The sequence below is a fragment of the Garra rufa genome, chromosome 3 (assembly GCF_049309525.1).
Source record: "Garra rufa chromosome 3, GarRuf1.0, whole genome shotgun sequence".
NCBI lineage: Eukaryota > Metazoa > Chordata > Actinopteri > Cypriniformes > Cyprinidae > Garra > Garra rufa.
This window is the reverse complement of record NC_133363.1, coordinates 23765781-23783915: the sequence shown is the minus strand read 5'-3', so window position 1 is coordinate 23783915 and position 18135 is coordinate 23765781. Positions and strand designations below refer to the sequence as shown.

The following is an 18135-nucleotide window of genomic DNA, read 5'->3' as shown; positions in this document are numbered from 1 at the left end:
AAAAAACGTTTTTATCTCACAATTCAGACTTTATCATTTGCAATTATGAGTTTATATTATGCAACTCTGAGAAAAAAAGTCAGAATTACGAGTTTATATCACACAATTCTCAGAAAAAAGTCAGAATTATACGTTTTTATCTCACCATTTTGACTTTATAACTCGCAATTACGAGTTTATATCTCACAAATCTGAGAAAAAAGTCAGAATTGTGAGTTTTTATCTCGCAATTTAGGTTTAGGTGAATAAACTGTGGGTAAATCCGTTCATTTACCTTTCATACAACGTACTGAAATCGAAACAAGCCCACTTCATGTGTCATACATGTGTTGTCTGTCTCAGGACTTCTGCTTTTCAGCACATGTGGCATTTCAGTTTTCTTTCTTGAGGAGTCTGCCATCATCTGGCCATCTTCTGACATTACAGCAGATGTAAACGCTTCTTTTTTGCAGTTTTGCAATGAAGACACCGCAGTTACTTTCTGAGTGACATTATTAATTGTTACTCAAAGTAAGTGACCAGATTTCTGAAATGAAAACCGGGGACATTTCCTAGTTCAGTGGTCAAAATGTCACTCAAATCTCACTTGTGATTATCTACGGATTAACAAACGGGGACAATATGAAGAGTTCAGATGCAAATGCTTTTAAGTGCCATTTGACATTTTTTTCTAAAATGAGCATTTTTATCAGGCTCCTGTATGTCCGTTTACTAATTTCACTTTAATGGCAATAAATAGGTTCTTGACATTGCCGGACATAAACACATTAGCCTGAGAAAAATGCTCATTTTAGAAGAACAATTCTTTCAATTGTGGGTTCCATATACAGTTGTGTTCAAAATAATATCAGTGTCTAAAAAAGTGAGATAAGCTCAAAATCGTTATAATAACTTTTATTTCAGTAGGCCTACACACAAATGCATTGGGAACACTAACATTGTATTCTAAATCAAAACATGAAGAAAAATGGATCAAATTCAATATAAATATTAGGCTGATTTAGTTTTCTTGTGAATCACTGAACTTATATTTAGTTGTACAACCAGAACTGCTTCACATCTGTGTTGCACGGAGTCGATCAACTTCTGGCACCTGTGAACAGGTTTTCCAGCCCTGAACCATTGTACTACCATTGTGCATTTCTTTTGCCTCAGAAACAGCATTTTCAAAGTTTTCTATGGTATTAAGGTCCAGGGATTGGGCTAGCCACTCCATAACGTTAATCTTGTTGGTCTGGAACCAAGATGCTGCTCATTACTGGTGTGTTTGGGGTCGTTGTCTTGTTGAAACACCCATTTCAAGGGCATTTCCTCTTCAGCATAAGGCAACATGACCTTTTTGAGTATTTTGATGTACTCAAACTGATCCACGATCCCTGGAATGTGATAAATAGACCCAGCACCATAGTATGAGAATTCAAGATGCTTGCGCCAATATGCTTCACTGTCTTCACAGTGTACTGTGGCTTGAATTTAGGGTTTGGGGGTCACCTGACAAACTGTCTGTGGCCCCTAAACCCAAAAAGAACAATCTTGCTTTCATCAGTCCACAAAAAACTTATATCTAAAAGCATAATTACGACAAACGAGCCGTTTTTGAGATTGACCGTGATTTCGTTTTGTGGTCAATGGCCGGTGAATGGGAGTACTAGGGGCATAACTTTGAGCGCATCAAAATCGATATTTTTATAACACTAAGAAGACTCGACACACCATGAAACTTTGCTCGAAGTATCGCCTGGGTCTCTACACATGAACTCGAGCATTGAGAATATTGTTTGTGTACACAGAGTTTACTAAAAAGAAAGTTTTTGAACAACTCACTTTCACTGTTTGGGTTTCCGCTCGCAGCCGTCTTGCCAGTCAAGAAGTGTCGATCTCCGAATGCGAATGAATGGACTCCATAGGACGAAATATTAGGCTTATATGAGGCTCTTTTTACAACTAGAAGTTTAATATTGTTTTTCACTTGTGACAAAACAATGAATTAGACGTGCATTCATATGGAAATATGCTTTAGGAGCTATCCATCCTCGCATTCGGAGATCGACACTTCTTGACTGGCAAGACGGCTGCGAGCGGAAACTCAAACAGTGTAAGTGAGTTGTTCAAAAACTTTCTTTTTAGTAAACTCTGTGTACACAAACAATGTTCTCAATGCTGGAGTTCATGTGTGGAGACCCAGGCGATACTTCGAGCAAAGTGTCATGGTGTGTCGAGCCTTCTTAGTGTTGTTAAAATATCGATTTTGATGCGCTCAAAGTTATGCCCCTAGTACTCCCGTTCACCAGCCACTGACCACGAAACGAAATCACGGTCAATCTCAAAAACGGCTCGTTTGTCGTAATTATGCTTTTAGATATAAGTTAAAAAACAGCCCAGGTTGCATTTTGGCAACAGTTATCCTTTAAGCCAGTCAATGTGTTCTTTGGCAAATTGCAACCTCTTCAGCGCCTGTCCTTATTTCAACAATGGGACTTCTTCTTTTCAACAATAGGCGTCTTCTTATTGTTACAGTACTCACAGGTAAATTAAGACTTTCTTTGATCACCCTGGAGCTGAGTCTTTGCCATTTTGGCTATTCTTCGATCCAGTCGAATGGTAGCTTTTAGATTCCTTCCATGCCTTTCTGGTTTTGGTTGCCATTTTTAAGCATTTGATATCATTTTAGATGAGCAGCCTGTCATTTGCTGCACTTCTTAATATGTTTTGTCCTCTCTAATCAACTTTTTAATCAAAGTACGCTGAGCACAAAGTAAGGGCTCGTTCAATTGTAAAGTTCGCGTTTGTGTTACTTACTATGGACATTACGTTGTAAAACATAGATGGCATAATAAAGTGGCTCCGTTATTGCAATCCCATATTGTTTAATTAGCAAAGATTACTTATTTCACAAGCTTTACAAAAGCATTTTAAAAACATTTGCAAATTGTAGTGGTTTCGTAACATTTTCAACCAAAGTTTAAATTTAATGACTTCAAATTTAATCATCACATTTAATGTGTAACCAAATAAAAAATAATGACATTTTCTTACTTAGTAAGTATTTTACACTCTTCTTTTCCAAAAAGTAATTTTAGCTTAAGTGTAGCCACGTGTTTTATTTTTGAAATCATGACAGCAGTTTAACCATATTAAAATGAGACAAATCAATACAGAGTGGGCACTGCTTAACTAAAACTTGACCACAGCTTAATAAAATCATAATAAATTTTAATTTCCCCCCATAATATATTTTATCTTCCGTGTCATTTAATACTTCATCTTATTACTCAAAGCAGAAGAGCTAGTATTGTATGCTAATATTAGCATTACTCCAGAAAACACAAAACGTTCCCATATGGTTCCCATTTGGTTATTTTTTGAGAACCAAATGAGAACGTTCTAGGAACGTTCCCTGTAGGTTCTCTTTTTATTAACCTATAAAGAACGTTCCCTGCAGGTTATCTTTTGGTTTATTTTTATAACCTAAAAAGAACGTTCCCTGCATGTTATTGTTATTGTAAAATAAGTTTTATTTTATATAACCTAGAGAGAACGTTCACTGCAGGTTATTTTTAGCAGTCACCATGTAAACTATTTAAAGCTTTGCAGAAGATTTTAATTATTCTAATGCTGAAATGTATCATAAACTATTTTTGCAAAATTTAATGTCCGAAATAAGCTTTTAATAAAGTGTACACATCAAAGTGGTCAAATCGCATTATAATGATAATATTTCTTTAACATTACTGCGCGCCTCTGATCTGCACGCGCTTCTCCAGCCTTCCACATAAAGCCGCGCGCTCGGGTAATTTAAAAATTAACGGTCATTTCGTTTTATTGACTGACATTCGTTGATTTATCTCTTTAATGGATAATTACTTAATTTATATATATATATATACGCGAGTAAATATTATTTCAGGGAGATTTAACACACTAATTAAAGGGAACATGTTAAGCGAGACGTTTTCGTTTACTGACCAAAAGAGGGAAGCACATCATCGTTAATTCAGTGGTAAGAACCAAATGTAATGTTGTCCTAGTTAGTCAAATAAATATTCGTTTTTAATGTCATACACATTTTTAAAGTCCAATATTTTGTTGAAGTCATTGTTATTTGGTACATTGTATGGTATGGTGTACTTATAATCTTAGATATTAGCGAATAAGAAATCTAACATATAGTGTAGAATAATTCAGCCCTGGCTAACCAACAGGGAACATTCCGGGAACCAAAAACTAACGTTCCCAGAACGTCCTGGGAACCAAAAATTCGATCAACAGAAGCATTAGCACCCACTTTTGTTAGCTCTGTCAGAAAAAAAACATTGTTTTCAAATACATCTTTAGATAATTTAACAGGATAGATGACACAAATAAGTGCCCTTTAATTTTAAAGTTCGTTTGACATTTACCATCGACATTAAATCGATGTCTTTATATTCAATATATTCTGTTTAACAAGCAAACATTACTCATTTCAAAAGCTTTATAAAAGCAGTTTTGTCAGTTCTGATAGCCTAGCGGTTAGAGCAGTAGAGGTGTAACTGCACCTCTAGTGACCTGAGTTCGAGTCCTGACTCTTGGTCCTTTGCCAATCCTATTCCTAAATTCAAGTAATTTCTACATGTGTAACCAAATAATTTTCTTACCTTGTACTAAGTATTTAACACTTTACTTTTCCCAAAAAGTAATTTAAGCTGAGTTTTATTTTTATTTTTAAAATCCTGACAGTAATTTAACCATATTAAAATGAGACAAATCAGTACACAAAGAAAAGAACACCTGACCACAGCTTAATAAAACCAAAAGAAACTTTAATCCCTCCCCCCTCCATGAAATCCGTTTCATTTTCCATATCCATTTTGATCTAGTCAATTTTGATAAATCTTAACATGAAAGAAAGAAAGAAAAGAAAAAAAAAAAAAAAAAGTCAGTTTGACAAGTTTCTGTAGATCTCATCTGCACAAACACGAGAACATAAAACAAATTCAAAATCACAACAAACCAAGGAGTTTAAAAACCATGTTTAATCAAAATGGTTCTTTACATTATGAAAAATCTGAACTGGAAAAAGAGCAAAACCCTCAGTCACAAGCCAAATTTAGTTTGCACATAAATTCGACACTAGCCTAACAACACTTCTTGACCATCTTAATCCCATTCAAATATTTCAAATAGATTTAAATCTAAATACTAAATAGGCGTCAATTCCATGTATATGTTACAATATGCTTTGCACATTAAAAAGGTACTGCACATTAAACTTGCACCTACAGCCAACTTAAAACGTGAAAATTAAATAAAATTCAGGGTGGAGGGGGGAAAAAAGGGTGGGGTTGGGAAGAGATACACAAAGTAAAAAAAAGAGAGAGAAAAAAAAAAAAAAGATGTCAAACTGTTGCATGTACAACATGTACCTAAACCAGCAGAGCATAATTACAACATTCACATTTAATTATCACGCGGGATGGTTGGGACACTTCAGAACTCACACAGTTAAAAGGAAGCAAGGGGTCGGGGGTCACTGTACAGTTACTGATGCTTTCTGGAATGTCCTAGAAACGCTCTGACAAAGTGGATTTAAGCAAATGGAAACAGTTCAGTTACAGACTTAGTCGTCAAACTTCTTCGATTGTGGTCTGTCTCCAAATCCACCGCGTCCACCTGAAAGAGGGAGACAAGTTCAATTACAAACTAGATTTAAAAAAAAAAAAAAAAAAAAAAAAAAAAAAAAAAAAAAAAAAAAAATATATATATAATAATAATAATAATAATAATAATAATAATAATAATAATAATAATAATACACACTTTGAAGTTGGCTTGAGAAAGTTGGACCAGAAAGTTTGAAAAGGTTTAAACGGTTATCAGTCTGAAATAGTTAAGTCGTTTTAAAAGCGTAATGTTTGATATAGTTAGCTAACAAGATTCTAGCATGATTGGTAAGTTGCTAGCATGATTACCAAGTTGTTAGTTGTTGTGCTGGTAGCCTGTGTTTAAGACAGCTACCAAGTTAATAGCATGTTTTAAATCAATTCTAAAAGTATCAGATAACGAATGTCTCACATCAGACATGGGCGTGTCCCAATATAAACGGAAACACCTGTTCGACTGTGAATTTCAATCTACTTCTCGTGCGAATCCGTACACCGCCACTGGATTGACAGAGAGGAGCTCATGAGAAGATCAAACACAGTTGTACCCTTTGGATGATCCGGTCTCTCTGTCTGCATGATTACGTTGCTAATGTTTCTAACATGATTAGCATATTGGTAGTATGCGTTTAACATGATTACCAAGTTGCTAACATGTTTCTATCACTGTAATCATGCTAGCAATTTTCTAATCAAGTTTCTAGCATGAGTCAAGCATGATTAGCAAGTTGCTAGCATGATTATCCATCCAAATCATGCTAACAATGTTAGAGTTTGAATATATTAGAAATAGTTAATAGAAGGGAAGTTTGATTGAGTCTCAAGGGATTCTGACAGTTTAAATTTGAATTTTGACAGTTGGAGTTTCATTCCAAGTCTATGGGATTTTTCCCAGTTTTAAATCGCCATTTTCGATGAATTAGAAAAGATATAGCACATCCACTTAGATCAGTCTGAAGATCTGGGCTGAGTTTGGTGCAGAGTTACAGCTCTTGGAGTTGATAATTTTAGTCTCAGAAGAATAACTAAGTTTAAATAGCATTTCAGTAAGTTGTATTTCTCAAGCCAACTTAAAATGAATGCTTGTATAACCAAAGACATGTCACTCGGCGGCCATCTTTGAAACGCCTCTCGGGCATACAAGTGCAGCTCCTATCTGTTTGAATGGGGAAACACCAAATTCTCCAAAACTATTTGCCAAACTTATGATTAAATTTCAAATTTGGAATCACCAATGAAATCTAACAAGAACTGCCTCATAAATATGGTTACTTGTGCTCCAATAGCGTGAAAAAACGCTCATTTTTCCGGCTAGATGAGCCAGTGCGCATGCGCAGTACTGAGCGCACGTCTTAGAGCGCCGATTGTTTCTATAGCAACCGGGACTTCTAACAGCAGCTGCGGTGACGCGCTGACTTTTCTAATCAACTATTGGCTCTTTCACTAAGAAGGCGGGGCTTCGCGGCCATAATGAGCGTTGCATTTTTCCCCATTCAAAACTACACAAGTGACATGTCTTGGGTATTCTATAGTCTTTGGTATAACTCTGTATTCTATATTCAGATTGATTGACACCTACCGCCTCGCCCACCTCTGAAACCGCCGCCTCCTCTTCCTCCTCGTCCTCCCCTGAAGCCGCCACCTCTACCGCCGCCGCCTCGGCCACCGAACCCGCCGCCGTAGCCGCCAAAACCACCCCGTCCACCACCGCGTCCTCCGAATCCACCTCTGCCGCCGCCTCTTCCGCCTCCTCGGCCACCCTCGCCCTTGGGCCTAGCGTAGTCCAGAGTGACCTTGCTTCCGTCAACCTCTCCGTCCTCCATGGCTTCTTTGGCTGCCTTGCAGTCTTGTTCGCTATCGAAGTCTACAAAACCAAACCTAAAGGAGGAAACCGTATTAAGCAAACATTCGGAGAAAAAAAAAAAAAGTAGCAGGTTCTGAATGTCTCACATCAGACATGGGCGTGTCCCAATATAAATGGAAACACCTGTTCGACTGTGAATATTAATCTACTTCTCGTGCGAATCCGTACACCGCCACTGGATTGACAGAGAGGAGCTCATGAGAAGAACAAACACGTTAATTATCGAACACTGTCGTACCCTTTAGATGATCCGGTTTCTCTGTCTGTGACGATTCTGGCGGTGACGGCTCCATCGAAAGCCTCTTTCAGAGACTGATCTGTGGAGTCTTCTGACAGGCCTTTGACAAACAGGGTTTTTGTGGGTCCTGCAAACCAAGGGGAAAGCGGTTAGCATTCGTGGAAGACAATGCCAAGACTTGTGTAAATGAGAAGCGATGTACGAACCAGAGCTTCCACTTCCACTTCTTCGGTCTCTGTCGTTCTGACTGAACTCCAATCTGATACTTCTGCCTTCGATTTCTGTGTTGTTGCAGTTCTCCAGCGCCTCCTTGGCATCCTCCATGTTCTCGAACTCCAAAAACCCATATCTGAAGACACAAATAAAAAGGGGACACACAATAGACCAAACTCCAAGTTCAAAATGTCAACTACAATGTGGCTAAACTCAGCCTGTAAGGGCTATTAGTTTTGTTTTTTTAAAATGGGAATATCATTTTAAATGCACAACCAATTTAGACATAGGGAAAGAAAACTGGTGCGATTAAGTTCCTGGAATCTGACCATTTGAATAAATTCTAAGGGACTCTGTAACTACATCTAGAATTTATTCAAATGCTCAGATTACATTAACTTGAATTCAATCATTTGGAAAGGTTTCAAATCAACTCCATGGAACAATTTTAATTTATTCTAACTGAACCCATAACTTCTTAATCCGAGCTTTTAAATTAATTCTAAAGAACGCTGTATGTTCATGGTATCTAACAAATTGAAATAATCCTAAATGATTCTGCAAGTTTACGGAACCTATTTAAATTGAACTAATTTCGTATTGAAATCTGACAATTTGAATTAATTTTAAATTCTAATTGAACCTACAACTTCTTAAAATCTGAAATAGATTTATTCTAAATTAATCTCTAACTTTCCATCTGACATTGAGTAAATTCTAAATAAGAGTTCATGGAGCTATATTTGAATTCAAAAGGATTGGGCAATTTCATGGAATCTGACCATTTGAATGTATTCTAAATTATTCTGCAAGTTTACGGAACATATCGTTTCTAACGGAACCCATAACTTCTTAAAATCCAACAAATTTTAAATTTCAAATGCTTAGAACTTAACTTAGAATCTGACTTATTCTAGATAAATTCCCAACTTCCTGAAATGGTCATTTGAATAAATTCTAAATGATAAGAGTTCATGGTAATAATTGGCCAATCTGAAAGATCCTAAATGAACCCATAACTAAGAATCTGAACATTTGAATTAAGGATTCTGTAACTTCATGGAATCAAACTATTTGAATTAATTCTCATCTCATAACTTCAGTATTTATTCTAAATAAACCCCTACCTTCCTAGAACCTGACCATTTGAATTAATTCTAAAACAACCATAATTTCATGAAATCCCCCCCCCCCCCCATTTGAATCAATTGTAAGGGATTGTGTAACCTTATTTAGAATCAACTCAATCTGTCGTGATTATGCAAGTTCATGGAATCTGACCATTTGAATTCATTCTAAATTAACCCATACCTTCTTGGAACCTGACAATTTGAATTCTAAAGGACTCCCGAACGTCCCAGAATCTGACCATTCGAGTCAACAACATACACCTCTTTGACTGCATTAATGAATCAACCGGCGTACCCCTTCGCTCTGCCGTTGTTCTGTGGTATTCTGATGGCCACGGCCTTCTCAAACACACTCTGGAGGGAATCTTCGGTAGCGCTAAATGCTAGGTTGTTCACAACGAGGACTTTGCTTGCTTGAGAAGGGGCTAAAGTAGTTAAAAAAAAAAAAAAAGCCATTAACATTCATGGTCAAATTAGTCCACAACAGATCTAGATCCAAACCGGACAAAATCCACAATTACTCACCAGGTCTAGACTTCTGACTCTTTTCTCCTGTGTAATCTACCATGATAGAACGGCCTTGAACCTCAGCACCTTGGGCCTCCTCCAGTGCTTTCTCAGCGTCCGCTTCGTTCTTGAACTCGACGTAGGCGATTCTGTACCCAAAGAAGAGGACGTCAGTCAAGCATGCGTTTAAGAGGTTTTTTTTTTACAACATAAACAGCCATAGCCTAGTCTTACCCTCTGCTAGAGCCAGCGTTGCCCATTGGTATTCTGATTTCAACAGCCTGCTCAAAGACTTCCTTCAGCTCGTCTTCGGTTATGCTGAACGGCAGGTTCTTCACAAACAAAGTGCGTAAATCTCTCTCTGTTGGAAAAGAAGGTTAAAAAGTTAGCGCCTATGCGCTCACAGTTGAGTATCACATTAGAGAAAGCCACAGATCAGCACTTGACTATCGGGTAGGAAGCCCTCATGAGAGTTCAGGAAAGTGAAAAGCTCATCATTTCTGGTTGGATTTACGCTTGAAGCGGCAGGGGTAGGAGATCTTACCTTTTTTGCTTTCCTGAGAGTCATCTTTGCTTCTGGCTTTGTCGATTTTCACCTCTTGGCCCATCAACTTCTTGCCATTGAGGACCAAAGCCTTCTGCATGTCTTCCTCTGATGCAAAGTCAACATAGCCAAACTTCCTTCAAAAAAACAAAACAAGGCTAAATTTAGAATTCAAGCCAACAACAAAGTTGACTAAAACAGGATAAAATTGGAAGCCAATCTTCTCCTTACTTGCTGCCGCCAAGGCGCACGTCCTGAATTTCAAGCCCTTCCTTTGAGAAGAACTTCTCAATCCCGGCCTTAAGCTCGTCGTGGTCCTTAAAGTGGTTTAGTTTGCCAATGAAGAGGCTGAAAGCTGAAAATTCAAAGCAAATTAAGTTCCCCGTACCAAGTCAAAGAAACAGCTATTCTCATCTCTTTAAGCCAGCATCAGAATTACAAGGTGACATCACATATTTCAGTATTAAGTCCCTTGTGATCATCACATGTAGTTTAACGCACAAGAACTGAAGCGTTAAGCAGAATTAAAGTCTCACCTTCGCCATCGGTTTTGGCTTTTTTAGATGGAACCATCTCTTTTTTGGCCTCGGCTTTTCTTTTCGCTGGAGTGACGGGGGTTTCTGAAGAACAAAACCAGGAACAGGTGAATTAAAGATTATCCATGAACATGTACGTTTCCTACGATAAATATCAACTTAACTTTTGATTGGTAATATGCATGGCTAAGAAACTCATTTAAACAACTTTAAATGGTGATTTTCTAAATACTTAGATTATCTTGCACCCCAAGATTCCAGATTTTCAAATCGTTGCATCTCAGACAAATTTTGTCCCATCCCAACCAAACACCAATTGAAAACTTATTCATGAGGTATAAATCCCAATTTCAGAAAAAAAATTTGACCCCTATGATTGGTTTTATAATTAGAGTTGAAAAATTCCAGGAAACTTCAAGACTGGAAAACTTCCATGGGAATTAACAAATGAATGGGAATAAACGGAGTTTGCAAAATTGCAGGAACTTAAATGTAGTTGAGAAAAATAATCTTGGTTAAAAGAACTAGATTTAATGCAATTTCAGTTAAATTTCTACCCTTCAAATTGCTCAATCACATGCAAACAGCAAAATTAAATATTAAATTAATATTGGTTCGCATACCTGTCAGCTTATGATCAAACAAAATGTTTACATTGGTTTATGATACAGTTTCTCCAAATTTAATTTGTAAAATTCCAGTTAAGTGTTCCAAAATTCCCCAGATGAAGTTCCAATGAAAAGTTAGCAAAAATTTAAAAAAAAAAAAATATTCCACCCCTTTGCACCTCTATTTGTTGTCCAGGGTCACATACTGTGACTCAAAAAGACACCATTGATAAATTAGGAGAACATTAGGGGTGGAAATCTTGAGGGAGTCAGGATCTCATTCCAAAACGATTCTCGATCTACATTTCTCAATTCTCAAATTCCTCTTCTGTGCCAATATACCTTCACAACTTCACATTCTTAAAATAGATCTATGCTTTTTGTTTATAGTTGGAATCTCTGTATGTCAGTACTGCCATCTTAAACGTAGGGGTGTAAATCTTCAATCTTCTTAATTAAGGATTTTAATCAACTAATTATCAACAATTTCATATACGTTTTTCAAATTGTGCAAAATTAAATTACACAAGCTACTTTAAAACTATTACCTATACAGAATCACTGGAAAAAAAAAAAAAAAAAAAAAAAAAAAAAAAAAAAAAAAAAAACACACTTTTCCTGATAAACATGTTCTAATTGCTTTTAATAACTATAACCCCCCCAGTTAATAAGTTGAGTTTTACTGTTTTGAAATCCATTCAGCCGTTCTCCTGTTCTGGCGATATCACTTTTAGCATAGCTTAGCATAGATCATTGAATCCTATTAGACCAATAGCATCACGTTCAAAAATGAACAACGAGTTTCCATATTTGTCCTATTTACAATTTGACTCTTCTGTAGTTATATCGTGTACCAAGACCGGCGGAAAATGTAAAGATGCGATTTTTTAGGCTGATAAGATATTACTGCGCCTGCTTCGGCCATATTACGGCAGCAAACTCCCTTGACTATTACGCCGGAATGGGAGTGTAGTTACTAATGCCTCGTTTCCACTGAGCGGTACGGTACGGTACGGAACGGAACGGTACGCATTTATTTGCGTTTCCACTATCAAAAGTTGTGAATGGTACCAAAATGCCGAACTGTACCGTACCACTTTTTGGGTACCCTTCCGTTGTGGTACCTAGCACAGTGGAACGGTACTAAAGGGTGGAGCTAGACTCACTGCAGAGCGTTGATTGGTTGACAGAGAATCGTCACTTGCGCGTGCTACAGAACGACAACGCAACACAAGAGGCGCCATTTTTAAAACACACACAACACCTTGCAAAACAATGCCACCGCGAAACATAACTCGCGAATGTCCTCCATTGATGTTTGCGGTCTTAGCTTTCTTCTTTGCGCGAGAATGATGTCAAGCTACTTTCCGTCATACACCACGTCTATCAAGTGACGTTATCACTACTTTCCGGCATACACCACGCCTATCAAGTAAGGGTACTGTCGGCAGTGGAAACGCTAGCCAATTCATGGTTTTCCGACCCGACCCGTACCGTACTGTACCGTACCACTCAGTGGAAACGAGGCATAATCTTATCAGCCTAGAAAATTGAAGCTTTGCATTTCCCGCCGGTCTTAGTACACAATATAACTGCAGAAAAGTTTTAAATAGGACAAATATCGAAACGGTTTTTTGAATGCAACGCTACTGGTCTCATAGGATTCATTTATCTATGCATAGCTATGCTAAAAGTGATATCGCCAGAACAGGAGAACGGCTGAATGGATTTCAAAACAGTAAAACCCAACTTATTGACTCGGGAGGAGTTTAAAAAAAATTGGAGTGTTCCTTTAAAAACAAACAGTTTACTATTTTTTTTTTTTTTTTTTTTTTTTTTTTTACACAATGTGGTTTGTTAAAGTTAGTCATGTAATACCTTCTTCCTCCTCATCATCATCCTCATCATCATCCTCCTCCTCATCGTCGTCATCATCCTCTTCCTCCTCATCATCCTTTGCTTTCACCATTCCTGCCTTTTTGAGCGCAGGGGTTGTGTCCATTTCCTCTTCTGAATCTAAAGATGAATCAGATTTTAGATAAATACACAGATAATTGATCAAATGCCAACACTCATAAAGCAGTCATACACACCATCGTCATCGTCTTCGCTGTCCTCCTCCTCAGCAGCTGGTTTTTTGGAGGCTTTCTTTGCAGGAGCTGCTTTCTTGGCTGGTGCGGCTTTTGTTGCCGGTGCGGCTTTCTTTGCAGGTGTCTTCTTAGGTGGTGGCACCTCTTCCTCATCTATCAAGACAGGAAATCATTAGAGAGTTATTGGAACAATATATCATCTTCAAATCCATATGAATTACTAACAAAATGCCGAAAAGTTTTCATACCATCATCATCATCGTCGTCGTCATCATCATCATCGTCGTCCTCCTCCTCAGCAGGTGCTGCTTTCTTGGCAGGGGCCGCCTTCTTAGGAGCCGCCTTGGCGGCTGCTTTAGCCGGTGTGGCCTTCTTTGGAGGAGGAGGTGGTTCTTCCTCTTCTATTGGGAAAATTTTAAAATTGAGGTTGATTTTGATTGAGAACACAGCACTGGGAAAACCGAAAGTGAATTTAATCTGCTTACCAGATTCATCATCTTCGTCATCATCATCATCCTCCTCTTCCTCACTCTCAACCTTCTTGGCAGCAGCTTTTCCGTTTTTCACTGCCTTCGCCGGAGCGGCCTTCTTCTTTGCTACAGCTTTAACTGGTGGCGCCTGTCGAATTAAAATTGATTTTAAGCAACCAATTTTAGGTTAAAATTAAGTATATTAAGTAAATACTTTCTGAACTTCCTACTGTAAATATCCAAACTTAATGCTTGATTAGTAATATGCATTGCAAAGGACTTCATTTGCACAACTTTAAAGTCGATTCTCTCAAAATTGATTTTTTTTGCACTCTCAGATTCTAGATTTTAAAACAGTTGCATATCAACCAATTTTTGTCCAATCCTAACAAACCAGACATCAATAAAAAGTGCATATAGATTGATTCCTCACCTCTTCTTCCTCGTCCTCCATTTCCTCCTCATCAGATTCTTCTTCTACTTTCTTAGGAGGTGGTGCCTTTTTCTTTGGCGGCGCTTGCTTTTTAGCTGCCTGCAAAGACCCAAAAAGAAGTTGATTTGATGACTAAACAGTCAAGTTTTCCGCTGTGGTTTACCATTTTCTGAAAGACAAGCTTGTGCTTTGATTATCTAAAGTTTGCTGCGACATATTCCTAAACAACTTTCAGTTTCGCTTTAGCATTAACACCAATATCACATAGTTTTGCATTCCCATTCGAAACACCAAACTTAAATAATTCAAGTTGAGAGCTAAAAGCGCAGTTGATAGTGTTTGCAAATGGGTAGTTTAGTTTCACTTTTTTTTTTTGGTTTGTTTTATCACATTACTTCCCAATGTAATAATATGCGAGGCAGAAATTTCTGTAAATAATGACAGTTTAAACTAGGGCTGTTCAATTAATCAATTCAGTTTTGATTTCGGCTTCAAATGGTCATGAAAACAATCATTGCACTCCTTTCGAAACTTGTAATGCGCATTTCATAAAATAGGTTTCATTTATGATTTGTTTCTACGTTGTTTTAAAAAGAGTTTTGTTAGACTATTTTAGACTTGCACTCAGTATTTTTTTTTTCCTTCAAAAAGCACTTTTTTTTGCCATCTTTAAATTTATCACTAACATAAAGTTGCGGACCCAATCTTAATGGTGTTAATCGTGATTATGATTTTCGCCCAAATCGAGTAGCCCTAGTTAGAACTCAGCACGACTCGTTTCTACAAAATAATTTAGGTTAATATTTATATACATTTAAGGGCTGTTTGGAGGCATGCATTAATTAAATCATCATATAAAAGTGTATATCCATGTATAGCAAGCATCAAACCAGTAGAAATAATTTAACAAGTTAAACTATTAAATATACCTTGAGGGCTTGAATAAAACATGGCAAATGTTTGGAGGCGTGGCCTAAAACACCACGTGGTCGCTTTTATTTGAAAAATGCGTTATCAAACGTTATTTTTAAAATCCTTTTAATAGTTTTCGAACATTTTTGAAAATTCAAAAGGCTTGCGACTTTGCACAAGCCTCGTGCGCGGCGGATTTTTGACAAAGCACGTTTTTCCTACGAAACTTGCATTAAATAATTTATTTTAACTCACTTAAATACAAATCGTTCAATTTTTAAAGTTTATACAATTATAACAGTCTTGGAATGGCCATTTAAAAAGCGTGAACGTATCCGCGTGGACGAACCCACGTGGGGTTCACGTTACACGTGGAAAACCCACATGCTTTCTATCCAACATAGAAAGCTAGTTTAAGAAAACCTCGTGCTATGCTCACAAAAAATAATCGTGCAAGTCATTTAACGTTAATGTGCATTAGCAACAGGACCAAGTTTAATGCAGCGTGTTAAATGTCCGCTCATTGGCTTCAAAGACCCAAAATGGAGGCGGTTTAGCATCGAGCTAAACATTGCTACACGGCACACATGGCGAACACGCGATTTAGCGCGAAACCACGACAAGCTAAAATCGCAAAAAACATCGCGTATTAAGGACAGTTGATTTTACACCAAGACAAAACGTCTCAAATAAACATTAGCTAAAGTACATCTCATGCGTTTCCATTGAGGCCTAATCAGGAAAAAGCGTGGTCAGCCCTTGTGAACTAGATAATGAGTAAAAACGAATATTATATTAATACTCAACGCATTTTAGACGGTAGAATTTAAAAATATAAAGTCAACTGCACTCTTTAGGTTTACATTTGCAAAGCTATAAACAAGTTTGATCGACATGCATGTGTTGCACATATGGGCCTTCTTCACCCCATAGGCTTTAAAACAAAAAAACATAAACGGAACATTTCGTATTTTGACTTATAACATTTAAAACAAGACAATACACCCTTAAGAATATGTTTGCAGATATCATACCTTGGCAAGCTTGACCATGACTGAAGGTTGGTTTTACAGTAAAGCTGATAAAGAGAGAGTGGCGCAGGTAAAACCGTTCAGTCACACGTGGTTCTCTCTACAGGACAGAAAAGAGCGCTCTCATACGCTTTTAGTACGTCCGGAAAAGCCCCGCCCACTGAGACCGCCCTCCAATGATGTTCAGCGTATCGTTTCCGCAAAGTGGCTCTTTTGAACCGTTCGTTTTGATTCGATTCAGTGAATCTTTAATGTCTTCACGGCGTAATTGCACCACGTGGGTCACAGCAACACATTATAATTAAATGTGTTGGCGATTTACGTAGAGTAAACGAGCATTCTCACGCATAAAGTAAACAACCTCTGAAACAATAATGCAAAAAACTACTGATGTCAAGACATAATAAAGACTGTTATATGACCCAGAGCTTCTATGACCAAACTTTCGGTTCTTTGCAGTTCGGTTCTCGAACTCGACTCGGATCCGGATCTTTGTAGCGTAGCAAAACACGTGTGAATCATTTTGAGTGATTGCTGAGTAAATCAGACTTATGGTCAGATAAAAATGTCTCGTTTAATCAAATCAGTGTTGTCTTTACATGTTCAACCACACTTTGTTATTTATTCAGCATAATATCCTAATGATAAAAACATTATCTGTGTTTTTTACAAACGATGTTCATGTTTGAATATAAATTAGCAATGCTCAACTGGAAAATGATTTAATGAATTTGATCACACGGCTAGTTTGTTTTTAGCTACTACAACTACCACTACTTTATGTTCATATTATGTATAAAGCATAGTAGCTGCCCAGCTAAGAATTTTGATGTAAACTCAGAATTGCGAGATATAAACTTAAAATTTTTATATTTAAACTCAGAATTGTGAGATATGCACTCAGAATTACAAGATATAAACTCAGAATTACAGACGCTTCTTCTAATATTCCTTCTTTTTGGTTCCCAGAACATCCTGGGAACGTTAGTTTTTGGTTCCCAGACGTTCTCTGTCGGTTAGCCAGGAACGTTTTCTTAACATAAATAGAAGGTTCCCTTTAGTTTAGGGGAGCGTTCCCACAATGTTCTCAGAACGTTTCCTGGCTAACCAATAGGGAACATTCTATTTATGTATCTAGAAGGTCCCCTGAAAGTTCTTTAAAGGTTGCAGAATGTTCTTCTAACCTCTTTACTCTAATATCGCTTCTGTATGTCAGCACTCCTGCAGGGAACGTTCTGAGAATGTTTCACAATTCTGAGTTTATATCACAATTCTAAGTATATTTCACAATTTTGAGTAAATATCTCGCAATTCTGAGTTAATATTTGCAATTCTGAGTTTATATCATGTAATTCTGTGTTTATACCACAATTCTGAGTTAATATTTGCAATTCTGAGTTTATATCATGTAATTCTGAGTTTATATCACAATTCTGAGTTTATATCTTCTAATTCTGAGTTTAAATATCAAAATTCTGAGTTTATATCATGTAATTCTGAGTTTATATCACAATTCTGAGTTTATATCACAATTCTGAGTTTATATCACAATTTTGAGTAAATATTTTGCAATTCTGAGTATATTTCACAATTCTGAGTTTAAATATCTACATTGTGAGTTTATGTTGTAATTCTGAGTTTATATTTCGTGATTCTGAGTTTACATCAAAATTCTGAGTTTATTTCACAATTCTGAGTTTATATCACAATTCTGAGTTTATATCTTGTAATTCTGAGTTTATATAAAAATTCTGAGTATATTTCACAATTCTGAGTTTAAATATCTAAATTCTGAGTTTATATCTTGTAACTCTGAGTTTATATAAAAATTCTGAGTATATTTCACAATTCTGAGTTTATATCACAATTCTGAGTTTATATCTTGTAATTCTGAGTTTATATAAAAATTCTGAGTAT

The 18135-nt window shown here is 36.9% G+C and overlaps 1 protein-coding gene and 3 non-coding genes across 7 annotated transcripts; all 4 read right to left on the bottom strand.

Annotated features, from left to right (window-relative positions):
* Positions 1 to 4997: 4997 nt before the first annotated feature.
* On the bottom strand, positions 4998 to 16350 carry ncl (nucleolin). 4 transcript variants are annotated; one of them, XM_073835832.1, is made up of 16 exons: positions 16222 to 16350; positions 14276 to 14374; positions 13858 to 13990; positions 13621 to 13773; positions 13376 to 13525; positions 13161 to 13298; positions 10675 to 10758; positions 10370 to 10493; positions 10139 to 10275; positions 9829 to 9955; positions 9613 to 9743; positions 9383 to 9512; positions 7951 to 8093; positions 7745 to 7871; positions 7222 to 7520; positions 4998 to 5652 (listed from the first exon to the last, which is right to left on the bottom strand). In XM_073835832.1, exons 1-16 carry the CDS (start codon positions 16237 to 16239, stop codon positions 5600 to 5602), a joined length of 2046 nt encoding a protein of 681 aa, XP_073691933.1. In that variant the 5' UTR covers positions 16240 to 16350; the 3' UTR covers positions 4998 to 5599. The 4 variants fall into 4 exon arrangements, with proteins under 4 accessions (XP_073691933.1, XP_073691935.1, XP_073691934.1 ...); XM_073835834.1 differs by having other exon boundaries at positions 7234 to 7520; XM_073835833.1 differs by having other exon boundaries at positions 13621 to 13770.
* On the bottom strand, positions 6044 to 6175 carry LOC141332559 (small nucleolar RNA SNORA75). The gene has a single exon (XR_012355336.1). It is a non-coding gene; the product is annotated as a small nucleolar RNA SNORA75 (small nucleolar RNA).
* Positions 7582 to 7713, bottom strand: LOC141332558 (small nucleolar RNA SNORA75). Its single transcript, XR_012355335.1, has one exon. It is a non-coding gene; the product is annotated as a small nucleolar RNA SNORA75 (small nucleolar RNA).
* LOC141332567 (small nucleolar RNA SNORD82) lies at positions 10563 to 10630 on the bottom strand. Its single transcript, XR_012355344.1, has one exon. It is a non-coding gene; the product is annotated as a small nucleolar RNA SNORD82 (small nucleolar RNA).
* Positions 16351 to 18135: the final 1785 nt, after the last annotated feature.

Coding starts and splice junctions, on each gene's coding strand:
- ncl (XM_073835830.1), bottom strand. Junction 13,299..13,375: donor CAGCGAAGACGATGACGATG/GTGTGTATGACT, acceptor ATTCATCTTTAG/ATTCAGAAGAGGAAATGGAC. Junction 7,521..7,744: donor GAAACCGGATCATCTAAAGG/GTACGACAGTGT, acceptor TTCCTCCTTTAG/GTTTGGTTTTGTAGACTTCG.